Below are 15,123 nucleotides of genomic sequence, written 5' to 3' on the forward strand. Positions count from 1 at the left end.
AGTGGAATAAAATGAAGAATCTTTTAGCAGATATTCTTTTGCTGTCAAAGAAGATTAGGAACTCTACTGTGAGGCAGACTGGATCATCCAATCCATATTCATTTGCTTTGGTATTTCCTGGACCATGTGAGAGTTAATAATGAAAGACAGAAAAGCACATTCTCCATTCTGTCTCTATACAGAGAAACAAAAGTGAAACAGATCTGTTTTATGATAGCATAATCCCCCCCTCCTCACTTTTCCTATGACAAAGTGGTGACCATTTTAATTGAAAACAATCACAGTAAGTTACTTAATTGTTACCCAGAAATTATTTGATATTGAGATAAAAATGGCTGCATTGGACACTTAAGAAAATTTCCATCCTTCTATATATTTCAGTGAATAATACTTCATCTGCCAATCGATCCCCTCTACCTTTATCTCTCTCCTATCCATCTGTTATTATTTTCTCACATTCACCCTCAGGATAAATTGGAGTCCCTGGCTTCTCCCTAGTCTTTTCCCATCCTCCCCCTCCTCCCTCTCTTCCCTATCCTCTCTTCCCTCTCTCCCCCTCCTTCTTTCCATTCTTACCTCCTCCTCTCTTTCTTCCCCCCTCCTCCCTCTCTTCTCTCCATCCTCCCTCTCCCCCCTCCTCCCTTTCTTCCCCCCTGCTCACACTCTTTCCTCCCTCCCTCCTCCCTTTCTTCCCTCCCTCCCTCCCTCCTCCCTCTGGCTGGCTGCCACTCCTCCCAGCGACTCTGTGTGTGTTGTTGGTTGAGGCCGGCCCCCTCTCTCTCCTCTGATGGAGGAGTGAAGCTCACTGACACACACTCACATACAGACGCAACACGCCACAGGCAGGCAGGCAGGCAGGCAGGCTACCAGACAGACTGGCAGACAGGTAGGCAGCAGTCAGGCAACATGACCCAAACAGGGAACAGCCTCAGCTCTGTGACCTGTGACAACAGATGCCAACCACAGAACTGAACACTGAAGTTTACTTTGAGAGCCTCAGAGGAGCTGGAGTAAGCAGAAAATAAGACAAATAACAAGACGGGATGAGGAGTGCTTGACTGCTGTTTTTTAGGCTGAGGAGGAGGGAGTATTTTACTAACTTTTTCTGCAGTTTCCGAACCTGTGGAATTCCATTCATGAGCCAGAGGAGGACTAAAGCCAGCATGGTATTCAGCTGGCAGAAGTCCTTTGCCATTCTGACCCCCTGGAGGAAAGGTATAGTACACTTCATGTAACCTGTCTCTGTCTCTTATGCCATCATGATGTCTCATCCTACCAACTGTCTATAGCAGCTGGATTTGCCAGCACAAATTGTAATTTGAGTGTCTGCTGGATGTGTTTTTGTGGTTGGAGTCAGAGGTGTAATTTCAGCCTGACGGTAGAGGGTGTCTTTAGTTAACAGCAGTGGGCTTTTATGGTGTCTGGATTTTAGGAGACTTAATTGTCTCATCACGTGAACAACTCCTGATATCCAAAAGCAAACATGTATTGACTCACATCCACATGGACTTTTCTCAGTAAAGAGAGGAGAGTAAAGTGGTCTTGTTACCTCTTTGGTAGTTCTATTACGGACTAAGGATGCATTTTGGGGTAGACTTAAAAGGTGGCAAGGACAAGACAACACATTTGCTTTGCTGTGAATCTGCAGGTGCTAAATCCAGAACTTTACTGACTGAAGAGAACTGGACTTGATACAGTATAAATGTTCTCTTGATTAGAATAAGCAACAGTATGCTCTTTCATTACATAGCCTAGCATAGTTCTATTTTGAAGCCCAGACAAAACAATGACTTTTGCTTTCCAATGTCAATAAATGTAATTGCTACCATGGGGGAGTGACATTTAAAAAAAAATCCTAATTTGTGTACCATCTGTTTGTTATATACGCCCCAAGCTAAAGCGAGGCATCTTGTACAGACGTGCCACGAACAAGTAGGTTTGACTCTTCAAGACTGAGCAGGGTCATGAAATAACAAAACCTAACGGAAAAGGGACATTAAAAGTCTGTGCTGTGGATCTGTTCTAAACAGGACTGTGAAACACGTTCCACCCTCATCCTTGTGTCTGGAGAATGTTATATTACATTACATATGGTAATCAGCAGACTAAAAGCTTTATGTTGCGTGTTTCAGGAAAAAAAAAGTGTCAAATATCCTGACACAAAAACAAAGTGATTTTTAGGACCTGTTGATAGTCACAGAATCTATGGAGCCCTTGTGATACAGTGCAACTCCTCATTCTTCTTCCACTCCTCATTTCTCTGCATTCCAAGAATCCGCCTCTATCAGATAACGATCTCAGCTTATGTACAGTATGTCCTCCACACCTGTTGGGAAGGATTGTTCCCCCCAGATCCTCCATTTGTTTTGTCCTGAGACAGAAAATTCCCGGCATTGTTGTAGATGTGAAAGAGCTTAGACCCTCCTTGGCAGGAATCACGTTGTTTGTCATGATCTTTGGGTTGGAAGAAAAGGCCCATTGTAAAGATAACACTCACATTGTGAACAGTACATCAAGACAAGGCATTTATTGGTCTATTCTCGTGATGTCCTATTGTTGTCATTTGATCGCTGTTTAGTTCACAGCAAGAGGATTGTCTCAAAAACTGATTGTGAATTACAATGACATTGTAATTCTTCTCGGGAAAAAGGAGCTAACAATGAGAAAACGTCCTTGGCTCTATCTTTGTGCATAGTTTCCCTGAGCAAATAAATACTAAGTAATGTTTGACATTTTTTTTTACATTGTAGCATTCCACAAATCAAGTGTCCCTTCTTCCTCTCCCCATATTCATCACCCTGACTCAGAAACAGGCAGAACGGCACGTAGTGGAATTCACTGCTGTATGGAATCATCCTGTTTGGAAAGGGTGACAGGAATGATTCAGATCCTGAGGAATTTGAGCACCTGAAGGGAGTGAGAGAGTACTCTACACATTTTCTTCAAATATGTATGAACTGTGTCTTGATGCCCTATTTTTTCCGGCGTGATCCTGCCACAATAATGAATGATGATCACAATAATGACAACACACCTATGCCTGTTAGTGGTTGGATGAATTGCCATTTCATAGGGTAATCTGTCATACAAATCTGCATTTCGTGGATTACTTTTGAGGATGGATGGTCAGCAAAATCATCCTTTTCTTTTTCAAGAGGTTAAAAAGCCAATTGCCGTGTCAATTTAGGATTCATTCATCCAACAAAATTGGGAATTACCTATTAAAACATATTCATGTTGATTTGCGTTCAACTAAGAGGTAAACTGAGTTGGTTGGTGAGGGGGACTCAAACTCCATAACTCCTGTCGGCGGGAACTGGCCCCAAGGAGACTTTGCTTGCGTTAGCTCTCCTGCACATTCTTGTCTTATCCTAAGGGCGTCCGATAGTGGGGAGTGGGGAGCGGGGCCCCTGCTACCTCCTAGCTCACATTGATAAAGGGAGTCTGGGATCCCTCCTCAGGGTCGACGCCAAGTCCAAGGAAGAGGTGGAAAGGGAGAAAAGATACCAGGCCTGTGCGTTGAGAGACATGCAGCTGAGAAGAGACCTGGTTGGTTTCCTTGGGTATAGGATGGGCAAGAGATGGGGGGAAGGACTGAGATGGAAGTTGTGTGGCGTTATTTCACACCTCATCAGATAGGACATATGGTTTCTGTCACCTGAACTGCAGTGGAAATGATGTTGGAAAATGTTTTCTATGGGTCAATTGAATTATAATTGTGCTGTCCTAGAATTAAAAATGTGGCTCTTGAGGATTCACCTCCAGTTACCATTACTTCATAAACAACTTAAGGGTGAAACTTGCAACAACAACAACAAAAAATATGATAGTGACTAAATGACAAGTAGTGGGCATGAAGGTCTACCAGCAGGTTTGTGACCACCCAAAGTGCTAACAGAGAATGGACATTCTGCTAAACCCCCCGGCTGTGAAGATCGCAGGCTTGTCTCAGCCTGTTTATGACCTTTCCACTTAGAATCCAAGGAACTTACTGAATGAACAGTTTAGCCCAGGGCTTACACATGCCATCGCCCAGAGCCTGACCCACCGGGTTAATTCAACGTCTATTCCACGTTGGTTTAACGTCATTTCATTCAATTGTGGTGGATAAAACGTTGATTCAACCAGTGTGTTGCCAGTGGGGAGCTAATGTGCCCTGCCCTTCCATTAGGAAGAGTACACTTGCTTGGGTAGATAAAGTTATTGAGGAATACGCACTTTTCAGTGAGTGGAAAACAACTTCAGTTGTAGCTCTTCTTGGCCTAGTTGAAGCAATGGGAGACGTTCAGTTCAAATGTACATGCTAGCCTAACAACAATCTGTCATGCTCTAGTTATAAATCATCTGTTTGTTGGGATTCCAGCTTCTACCCTTGAGGGAGAGAGCAGTAGTGGAATGTTGAGTCTGCACGTACACAGGTCAACACACCTCAGGGAGGATCCGTGATATCTAATGGAGGAGACAATCATACACGCACACCCACATCACACACCCACACCGCAGAGGAGAGGGACGGATGTCACCTCTCCTTACAGCACATATTTTAGCCACTCCCGATCCCACCAGCCTCTGGCAACACACTGGTGCTGGCTGGATGTGTTTTTGCTCTGTGAGGGAGTGACAGCCACCCAGGAGCTTAAACCTTTGTTCTCACAGCAGAGTGGAGGCTCCAGGCATTTGGGAGGGCAGCAGGGCAATCCATCCGCTTTATCGAAACTCTCCTTTAGTGAGATCATTGTAAAGTTGATTTTCAAAAGACTTTTTTTGGTTGGCCAACCTGAACGACAGTATTATACTACACGTCTGGAATGTTAAATGAATGTTGCGGCGAAACGTCTGACTCTGTCATTTCTGACAGAAAGGAAGCTAAATACGAGTCTAGAGGGGCGGACAGTGTGTAGCCTAATTATATGTGTGGGGTTACTCAGCCTTGCTGGAAACGGGCTGACTCCACTGAGCCTGTTCAATTACAGTGTAGGATTACAGATCTGTTTTGTCTTTCCTATGATGACACCTGGAAGATGTTGACACCTGCTTGGGTGTACGACCTCGTGATTTGTGGGATCAAACCAAGCAGGTTGTGTCACAATGGCAGTAGTAGGATTACGTGGTTGAATAAGCAAGGTGACTTCAACGTGTAATTAAAGTCAATCTGGTCCCATGTTTCTGTCTGCTGCTAATTCAGAGGAACTGGCAATTACTGCATTTTTTAAAATGTTACGATAAGACCGCATAGGCAGAGCAGAAAATAGAAAAAAAGTATATTCTCACAAAGAAAGATTGTTGTTATTCTCATTTCTTGAACACATTTCTCTATTAACTTTAATCCATTACAGAATGTTTTCAATTCATCTCCAAGTTGTATTAATTTCCACATTCTTATGTTTTGAATATAAATTCCTGGTGTGTTCAGTCACAGAAAAATAGATCAGTTTCCTCTTAATGTTGTTGATTGAGAAAAGATGGCTTGGATAAAGGGACTTCACAAATGGTTTACTCTAAGCTGATTCTGTGTAGGCAACCTGAAACAGAGCAACATTTGCATGTTTGATGTTACATTTTAGTCATTTAGCAGACGCCCTTATCCAGAGTGACTTACAGAAGCAATTTGGGTTAAGTGCCTTGCTTAACGGCACGTCAACATATTTTTTTACCTAGTCGGCTCAGGGATTCAGACCAGCGACCTTTCCGTTACTGGCCCATCGCTCTTAACCACTACACTACCACTTCAGTTGGCTATTGAGTGAAAACCTATAGCCAAAACCAGTTGACCAAAACCTGGTAAACTTCTCCAACTCAGCCATTCCAATACTTCTTCTGAAAGATAAGTTCTTGAATAAAGAGTTTGTGGTCGAGGTTATGGAAGAAAACGGAATGGAAAATAGGGTCTCTACACAAATGTATCTTGTTTGTATTTTACAAAACACATAACTCCACTATATTCATACTCCTGTTTACTTACAATAGATTGCAGTATTCACATTCCAAGCTGCCTGGAGCTGGGTGAGGTGCTGTTTGATCTCTCTGAACAGGGAACCAGGTCTCTAGTTTCTTAATTGAATATCCAGGGGGATTTGGATGCAGATTGTTTTCTCCTCATGGCCAACAGCAAACATGTCCCTTCTTCAGCAAACCCCTTTGCTCAATTACAAGCCCAGCACTGCTTTAAAGACTAGTGGATATCAATACCTGGGTTGTTCCACCAATTAGGTGCCTTTTCAGTATTGTAACTTGGTGAAAAAATAAGGTTTTATTTCACCTAATTTTAATATACTATCATAAAGAGCACATGTTCACTTAATAAAAAACGAGTTTCCCCATCTCAAGAAGTTACATTTAAAAATGACTATAGTAAGTACCAAACAAAGTAACAGGGTTGATGACTTTATCTTAAATCAGCCATAAATCCCGTTGTGACGGGGAGAATGGAAGCTTTTTGTGTGCAACAGGGAGAGGCAATTGAATGCAAACTTCACAAAAACATTTCTAGCCTGTCTATCTATTGGTAACAGGGTTAATGTGTTATGCTCGACAAAATACCAGAAAATGGCCAAAAAGAGTAGAACCAGCTCACCTGTTTTAACTCACAACAAAATACCTAGGGCTTTACAATGGTGGTGAAAACATGGAGAAATGTTGGGGTTAAGTGGGTTAAAATCCTCCTAGAATTCACATACAGTAGGATGTACAGAGGGACAAGTCAAAATACAGAATTTTGGCACTTTAGCAAGTCTTTATTCATATTCAAAATCTGATTTATAGAATTTTCCATGTGGTCTATATTAAAGGGCACTTCATTTAATATAACAGGCTTTTAAAATGTAATATTTGTGCACAATTTCTACATACAATATCAAAAGGACGCAAAGGGCACATATTTTGTGGAACGACCCACCTAGGAGGTCAGGGAACTTTTAAGTATAGAGTAAATTATTATTATTTTTTTAAATTTTATTTCACCTTTATTTTACCAGGTAGGCAAGTTGAGAACAAGTTCTCATTTACAACTGCGACCTGGCCAAGATAAAGCAAAGCATTTCGACACATATAACAACACAGAGTTACACATGGAGTAAAACAAACATACAGTCAATAATACAGTAGAAAAATAAGTCTATATACAATGTGAGCAAATGAGGTGAAATAAGGGAGGTAAAGGCAATAAATAGGCCATGGTGGCGGAGTAAATACAATATAGCAATTAAAACACTGGAATGGTAGATTTGACAGTAGATGAGTGTGCAAAGTAGAAATACTGGGGTGCAAAGGAGCTAAATAAATACAGGAGGGGAAGAGGTAGTTGTTTGGGCTATTTATAGATGGGCTATGTACAGGTGCAGTGATATGTGAGCTGCTCTGACAGCTGGTGCTTAAAGCTAGTGAGGGAGATAAGTGTTTCCAGTTTCAGAGATTTTTGTAGTTTGTTCCAGTCATTGGCAGCAGAGAACTGGAAGGAGAGGCGGCCAAAGGAGGAATTGGCTTTGGGGGTGACAAGTGAGATATACTTGCTGGAACGTGTGCTACGGGTGGGTGCTGCTAGGGTGACCAGCGAGCAGAGATAAGATTTAAAAAATGACTGCTTGTGGGAGTAATGCATTAGCTGCTAAACATTAAGGCAATGTAGTTTACAATTTTATTGCATGTTAATGCAAGCTCGGATTAGTTCTTTTTTGGGGGACAGTTGGGGAGCTTTAGTTTACAGTATAGTAAATACAAAAATGTTGTAACTTTCAACCCAAAATACAACAGCCTACATATTGTGCAGTATGTCTGTCTACACTCTTAGAAAAAAGGGTTCCGAAAGGGTTCTTCGGCTGTCCCCATAGGAAAACCCTTTTAGGTTCCAGGTTACATGGAACTCAAGAGGGTTCAACCTGGAACCAAATAGGGTTCTTCAAAGGATTCTCCTACTGGGACAGCCGGAGAACCCTTTAAGTTTTTTTTTTCTGAGTGTGTATAAGATGAAGTGCAGTACAGTAGTTGTTATGCAGGGGATCATTAGTGTTGCTCTTTAACTATCTACTCCTTCTTATCTGTTACCACTGTGTGAGATACACCAGTTCCCATTACACTCCTGTTGATAACACGACTGACTGTAGACTGACTTGATAAAGCCAATTAAGAGATAGTCAGGGCTGTGCTGCTGGAGAGTTACACATGGACTGCAGTCTCTCGTATCTCCCCCAAGGGACCACAGCCTTATCAAGGCTTAGGGAGCTGCTGTAAATGGGTATACATATGATATTTCTTAGTTGTTTTACAGTACAGTCATACCTTGAGGACCATCCTAGACAACCATTTACATACTTCTGATTGGACTGCTGAGGTTTCAGGAGTGTCCATGCTGTGTGTTCCTCTGGGAGCGACATGGCTGGGTTAAACGTGTCTTTCAGTGTGTTTTTATTTGTTATTATTTTATTCAGGAAAGCACCATATGATCCTGTATGAGCTTGGTTTGGGACTTAGTGTACATGCTGGATCAAAGGCTGTATACTCCAGGGACATGTTCAAGAATGACTTACCTCAGAAATAACCCACACTGATACTAGTCTTTAATCTGATGTTGTTAAGTCATCTTGGGCACAATAGGGCCTGAACAGTGTCTAAGTAGTTGTAATTATGCTCTGACCACAGTGGAATCAGTAATGTGCTCCATTTTCCCGCCATTTGAAGAAAACAGGAAATAGGTTTCCTTGTCTCCTCTGCAAGAATTTGTTTTGGGAATACGATGTCTTGAGTTGAGCTAGTGCAATTCTTTCCACATGTAACATTAGCACTATGGGAGTGGCATGAAGAAAATACACACCTCATTCTAATCAAGTGAGCCATACCAGAATGACGCATGCACAACACATGCAATTATGGGGATTCATATGAATTCATGATATGTAGCTAAATAAACATTGGGATTTTGAATGAATGTACTTTAGTTGAACACAAAACTGGGGATTCGAATGAGACGACACATGTAGGCTACGGTTTAATGTAAATGCAAGTATTGTCTTCTGATACTAATGGTAAAGTTAATGCCCACCTTGACAGCACTGAGCAACAGTATCATTTATTAATCTTTTCAAGAGGCTAACTTTGTGATCTGGAAAACCCCACATAACTTTTCCATAATACCTTGATTCACTAGCTTTGGCCAATATCGGTACATGTAAAATAATTGGGAAAATACAGACATGTTGAATGGGAAGAGACCTGAGCCAGAACCAAGTCTGATAGCATTTTAATCTTATTTGGTCCTATCATTGTTTTGGCAGAGCCGCTATCCATTCCCAAAACAATATTATCCCAACAGATTTTTTTTCTTATGAAAAACATGGGTGTGCTTTGATTTTTGTGGATTTTATTCACAGTGAAAAAAAACAAAAAACGATGGGTTTTGTTTTGTGAGAAAAAGCTGCAAACAAACATGGTAGCGGTATCTCCACCTCACATACCCCTCTGAAATTCAAACTTAATTCCATACTAAAATCATTAAATAAAGCAATAACTCATTCATTTAAAACTTCAAAAGGAGGGAACAGTATCACTGTCATGATTTATTACAACGTAATTGACTGGCTGCTTTTAAATCTGACACATCACCGTCTCCAAATAGTTTGGCAGTTGATGTTTTAATAAATCGTGGTGGTTACACCTACTTCCAATCAGTTTTGTTTACTCAGCTCAGCTCAATGACTCATTTCCTGCCAAATAGGTTTCGGGTATATAACGCAGCCTGAGCTCCTGTGAATTTCATTATTTATCATCCTACCCATGTCTCTTCCCCTCCAATCACAATGTCCGCCTGCCTCATTTCCTAACAATCAGAGATGCAATTACCCTATTGGTGTTTATACTTAAATGGCCCGGCACAACTCCTTAAGTAGGCATCATGTTAGAACCTTTTGTTTTGTTTCTGTGAGTGGTACTGGGATTCAACTTATATTGATACTCAAAATACTTTAGTTTTACTAGTCTTTTAGTTTTCACAAACATGTCCTCCAACCCCCACCCCCTTAATAAAGTTCCCTCTAAAGTGAATGTAATCACTGGATTTTTAACTTTTTAATCTCAAATGTCCATGGGCCAGACATTCAATTTAAACAGTGGGTATTCCCCAAACCTTCTTTATTGTTGAAGTTTGATCTAACAATCTACTATTATGTTATACCAGAAAGGTTTATGGGTCAGATTTGCAGCACAGGACTAAACATTTTTAATTAAGTAATACCAATATTTAAATTAAAACCTCTTCGCTGCTCAGGGATATGGTGATATGTATGTTTGTTGTTCTGGAATTCAAGGTAAGTGAAAAAAAGAATGTTTGATTGACAGCGATGAGTATCAGATTGCACGTGGCGAGAAAGCGGAGATGTCACATACGAGTGCCCCATAATGGTATTAACTGGATCTTAAGATCAAAGCTGGACAGCCCAGTGTGGAGCACTGACAAATAACGTGCCCTAGGGTATTTGTGTACCTCCGAGTTGAAGAATGCTGGATGGTATAAAACCAGTCCTCAGGTTTCACAGGAAGATCCTCAAAAACCTCTTGGATCTATGTTTTGACAGTACATCTGTGTCATTGATGGTCACAGGAATTGGACATGCAACTGTGAGTCTTTTGGAATAAAAACACCATCGTCCCGCTTACACAAGAAGAGAGAATTTTTCAAACGCTTGAGTCTACCCTCTCAACTGTGTCTTACATTTTACTCTTTGACATCCACTCTCCTTAGAAAAGAGATATTGCAATTAGGTGTTAGGGATGTTCCCAGATATTCTGTTGTCAATAAAAGTAAATTTTTTTAATCTGAAAGAGTTAACTTTGAAAGAGTTAGCTTTCTGACATAATGGTATTCCGAAGCCCTTAGGGTACGGCTATGCAAAACTTGAAAACTGGCATTCACTCAAGTATTTATTTAGTATTTTATTTCATTGGGGATAACTGAGTGAAATTCAAGTCACTTGTAGGAACATTCGAAATAGGCAACTCTGGTAATGCACAAAAAAGGCTGTTTTACTAATTGTGCTTCTCATTATTCACAGGAAAGGGGGACAATGTGCTGGAAAATGAGGTTATCCTGACCAAGATGAAGCTCTTCAACAACTTCCATGAGAAGCTCCTCAACAACGCTGTTGATTCTTCATCCACTATCGCCATGTCAGTTTCTGAGCAGGACATCTCAGAGCCTGTCAAAGGCTTGGAGGGGAATGCTGACTTGGATAACATGCCTGGACAGTCCCTGATGGAGTCAAGCTCAGACTACCTGTCAAACATTTTCTCAAACTCTCAGCTTTCCAGGCTGTACAAGTTCGAGTCAGAGGACTCTGGGGTGGAACTGCCCAGTGGAACCAACTCTCCCTCCACACCCACCGGCTCGGAGCAGAGCTTTGTGGTCCACAGCCGGGAACCCTCCTATGACTCCTGTAACCTCAACACTCTTGTCCCTACCCCAGATCCACTCCCCACGTTTGACCAGTGCTCTGACACCAAACAAACAGAGGATATGAGAGACACACCATGTATGACTGCAGACAGTGCTGTGCAGGAGTGTGATATGGTGGAGTCGGGAGCTGAACTCAACACAGAAGTTGAGAGGGTAGACCTTCATATAACTGAGAAGGACATAGACATGGAGAGGGCCCAGCACACAGCCTTGAAGGACCCCACTGAGGACGGTAAAGGGGTTTCAGAGCAGCTGGGTGAGAACAAGGCTGTAACTGAGGGGGTCAACTCAGAGAACACAAAGCCCAGGAGACAGTGCTCTACAGGGCCCTGTGACGATATGACAGGGGTTGACTTTGAGCAGCGGCCTCTGAGGAAAGGCACGACGAGTGACAGCCTGGAGGAGTATATGGAGGAATGCTGCAGACTGAGTGAGGTAAAGATATCCCCCGCCCACTTGTTATTTACTCACAACCTCTTGGCTTCTCCCAGGGCTGCATGTAAGCCCAAAGATATTCCTAATGTTTTATATTCTGTTTTATGTAGTAACCATAAAGTGTTATTTATGGGGAAACTATTCCTGACACAGAGCGATGCCATAGTGCTGTTGTAGCTATGCCATCTGTGTACTTCCATCTGCAACATTAGGTCTGTTGAACAGAAGCAGGTACCTTGTGTTTCCTTTTATTTATATTTAACACATTTCCTGCTGTCTTTGTGCTTACAAAGTCAGTGAGCGACGGCAATTAGCAGGGCTTGTTTTGACTTCCTCCAAAATCGGCAGGGACTTGAGGAAAGGCCCCTTTTAGGTGGTGGACAACAAACGTCTTTACACTCCCTGTCATTATCCCTAATTACCAACCCTTCCCAGCCTCTATGTCACCAGCTAATCACAGAACCTCTAACGACAACAAGTCTCTAGGAAGCTCTCTCTATGGGCAGGAAAAGGGGGAAATTGTGTTTATTTTCGAGACAAATTATCAACATTCTCTTTGAGATTTCAAAAGAGTGCTAGATTAAAACTAAGGTGACTCAAACCTCTAAAAGACACTAAATTAGGCAATAAAGGTGTAGACCGCATCACATTATTGCAATATGAAAATGTCATACTGTTATAAGATTAAAGGGAACAATAACTCATCTTAAACCCCTCTTTATGGGTAAAAAAAAGAAATACAGTATTCTCATACTGAACCTCCATGACGGCTATGACCTCAATTTAGTCCTTAGTGAGATACCTGAGCAACAAAACGCTACTTTACCCATTCATAATGGCCAGTAGAGGCATGTTCCCATAACGAAAGCTTGCCAACGAGAGCGGTGTTTTCATTCATGTTTGGAAAAAAAACAACATATTTTTCATGTTTCAAATGAGAAAACAGTGTCCTCTTGCGGTGCTGCACCTGACAGCTGTGGAGCTTTGCCAACCCATAATAACCTGTTTGATGTGCTGCTCAACTCATCACTATCAGCTCTCAGCAATGTCTTTCATACGGCGTCAAAATGCACCTTCATCTGAATGTCTTGCTGATTTTGGTTTTGAGTGGAAATGAGAATCATGATAGTGAAACAATTCATCTGACTGAAACACTTTGATGTTGATCCAAAAAAAGTGTTATTCATTTTTGAATGTTTGCATAACATTTATATTACTGTGAGAAGGCCAGTCATGGATTTAATGGAGGCAATAAGTGATACTATGTGCAACAAAAGTTAACATTTTTGTTGGCTTGAGTAAGCCTGGGACAGTTTGGTGTGCCTTCTCAAGCAAGCCAAGGTGAAAGTGATGCCCATGACATCTATGACCTTTTGACAATTTCCCAGGACACAGATGGCTATCTCTTCAGATCATATCTTGGATGACACCAGAGCTGGTAGTTGATCTCAAATCCTTTAAATGAAACATACCATTTTCATCAATCCAATATTAATTAATGAGCCAACTAATCAGTTATAGAATTTGAGGTGGCCAAACTAGAAAAACTAGGCCGGACTTCAAACCCCACATCTCTTAACAGATACTTCCCCATCACTCCCTCAAAAGACCTTTCACAACAACGTCACGTTCAAAAGACCCGGTCAAGACAAGGTTGTATTATGGCATACAGTAGGGGAATCTAAACACTGAGCCCGGTTGCATACAGGCTGAAAGGAAAGGTGGAGAGAGCATGTGTTACAGTGCGGGGGCTTTGTTTCATACTGCCGCATGTCACACAGCACCTGTTCATCTGGCTGTGGGGATATTGTCCTGGATAACCAGCCAGCTCCCCCCTTTCTCTCTCATCTGGTTCCTGCCAATCCCTGGAACCAGGGCCGGACGTCCTACCTAGACGCATCACACAGGTGTCAAATTGCTCCAATTACTCACATATTTACCCAGATAAAGCCCCTTTGATAGTCATTAGGGCCCCTTTAACGGACCAGTCGACTGGCCGGCGGGTGGCGATTATTTTGCGGGGCCCATCCGTGCTCTACTTTAGGGGTGCATTGCTGACAGGCAGTCCGGTGGTAAAACTATTCATCATCATTGAGTTTGCTAAACAGCATTGGCACTTGGATTGGAACCAGTGCTATGGTCAGATTATATGAAAGTATAGCTCGTTGGCCATGCAAACCAGTGGTGGGTTTCGCTTTGTGAGAAGGATGCATATGAGGAAAGAACCCCATACCTACTGTAAAATACGGTGGTGGATCATTGATGTTATGGGGCTATTTTGCTTCCACTGGTCCTGGGGCCCTTGTTAAGGTCAACGGCATCATGAACCTTAGCGAGTACCAGGAGATTTTTGCCAAAAACCTGGTTGCCTCTGACAGGAGGCTGAAACTTAGCCGCAAGTGGATCTTTCAGCAAGACAATAACTCCAAGCACACATCAACATCCACAAAGAAAAGGTTAATTGACCATAAAAATCTACATTTTGCAATGGCCATCTCAGAAAACCTGTCATTCAAATTGAGAGGTCCGTCCATAAGCGCAGACAAAGGATATCAAGGATCTGCAAAGATTCTGTGGAATGGTCTAAGATTCCTCCCTATATGTTCTCTAATCTCATAAAACGTCTTATAGAAAGGTTAAGTGCCGTTATCCTCGCAAGGTGAGGTATTGAATGGTATTGAAAACAGGGGCGCCAATCATTTTGAACCCTATCTTTGAGATTTTTTGTATTACTTGTTAAACAAAATCTCTTTCTCTGAACAACTGTATTAGTATAAAACAATATAATAAGATATTTTTCTTTGCATACAATGTCGGGCAGTATTTGTAATATTTACAACTTTATCAACGGTGCCAATCATTTTGGAACTGACTGTATTTCACCATAAAGAGAAAACGTTTATCATATGGATGTGTTTAGCTATCCGTCTGATCTCATGCGTGCAGGCCTCTATCCTTAGGGGGAACCACAGGGCATTCAAAGCATATTTCCCCTTGCTTGGCTACCCAGACTCCTTCCTCTGGCCAAACTCTATGCCACGCCCATGGACGTTAGTTTATTCTCCATTTCTTCTCCACACCGAGTATGGATCTGAGTACCTCCCTGACCCTTCACTGAATGCGAACACATTCAGGGCTGTCTGATTGGTACAGAAACCGATGGGTTGGGCCAGAGCCAGAACACGGAGGTTTTGAAATTCATTATTGGCTTTGATACTCTGATTGGTTAGAGACGATCCACCGCTGAT

The 15,123-nt window shown here is 41.9% G+C and overlaps 1 protein-coding gene across 1 annotated transcript in view; it reads left to right on the top strand.

Annotated features, from left to right (window-relative positions):
* Positions 1–767: 767 nt before the first annotated feature.
* LOC106576683 (uncharacterized) overlaps positions 768–15,123 on the top strand; it is a 33,670-nt gene continuing 19,314 nt past the window's right edge. Inside the window, exons 1-2 of the mRNA XM_014153989.3 lie at positions 768–1,215; positions 11,040–11,875. Of these exons, the coding sequence (XP_014009464.1) occupies positions 1,137–1,215; positions 11,040–11,875 (915 nt within the window). The 5' untranslated portion in view covers positions 768–1,136. The remainder of the gene's footprint in view (positions 1,216–11,039; positions 11,876–15,123) is intronic.

Source organism: Salmo salar, chromosome 18, assembly GCF_965601325.2.
Source record: "Salmo salar chromosome 18, fSalSal1, whole genome shotgun sequence".
Classification (NCBI taxonomy): domain Eukaryota; kingdom Metazoa; phylum Chordata; class Actinopteri; order Salmoniformes; family Salmonidae; genus Salmo; species Salmo salar.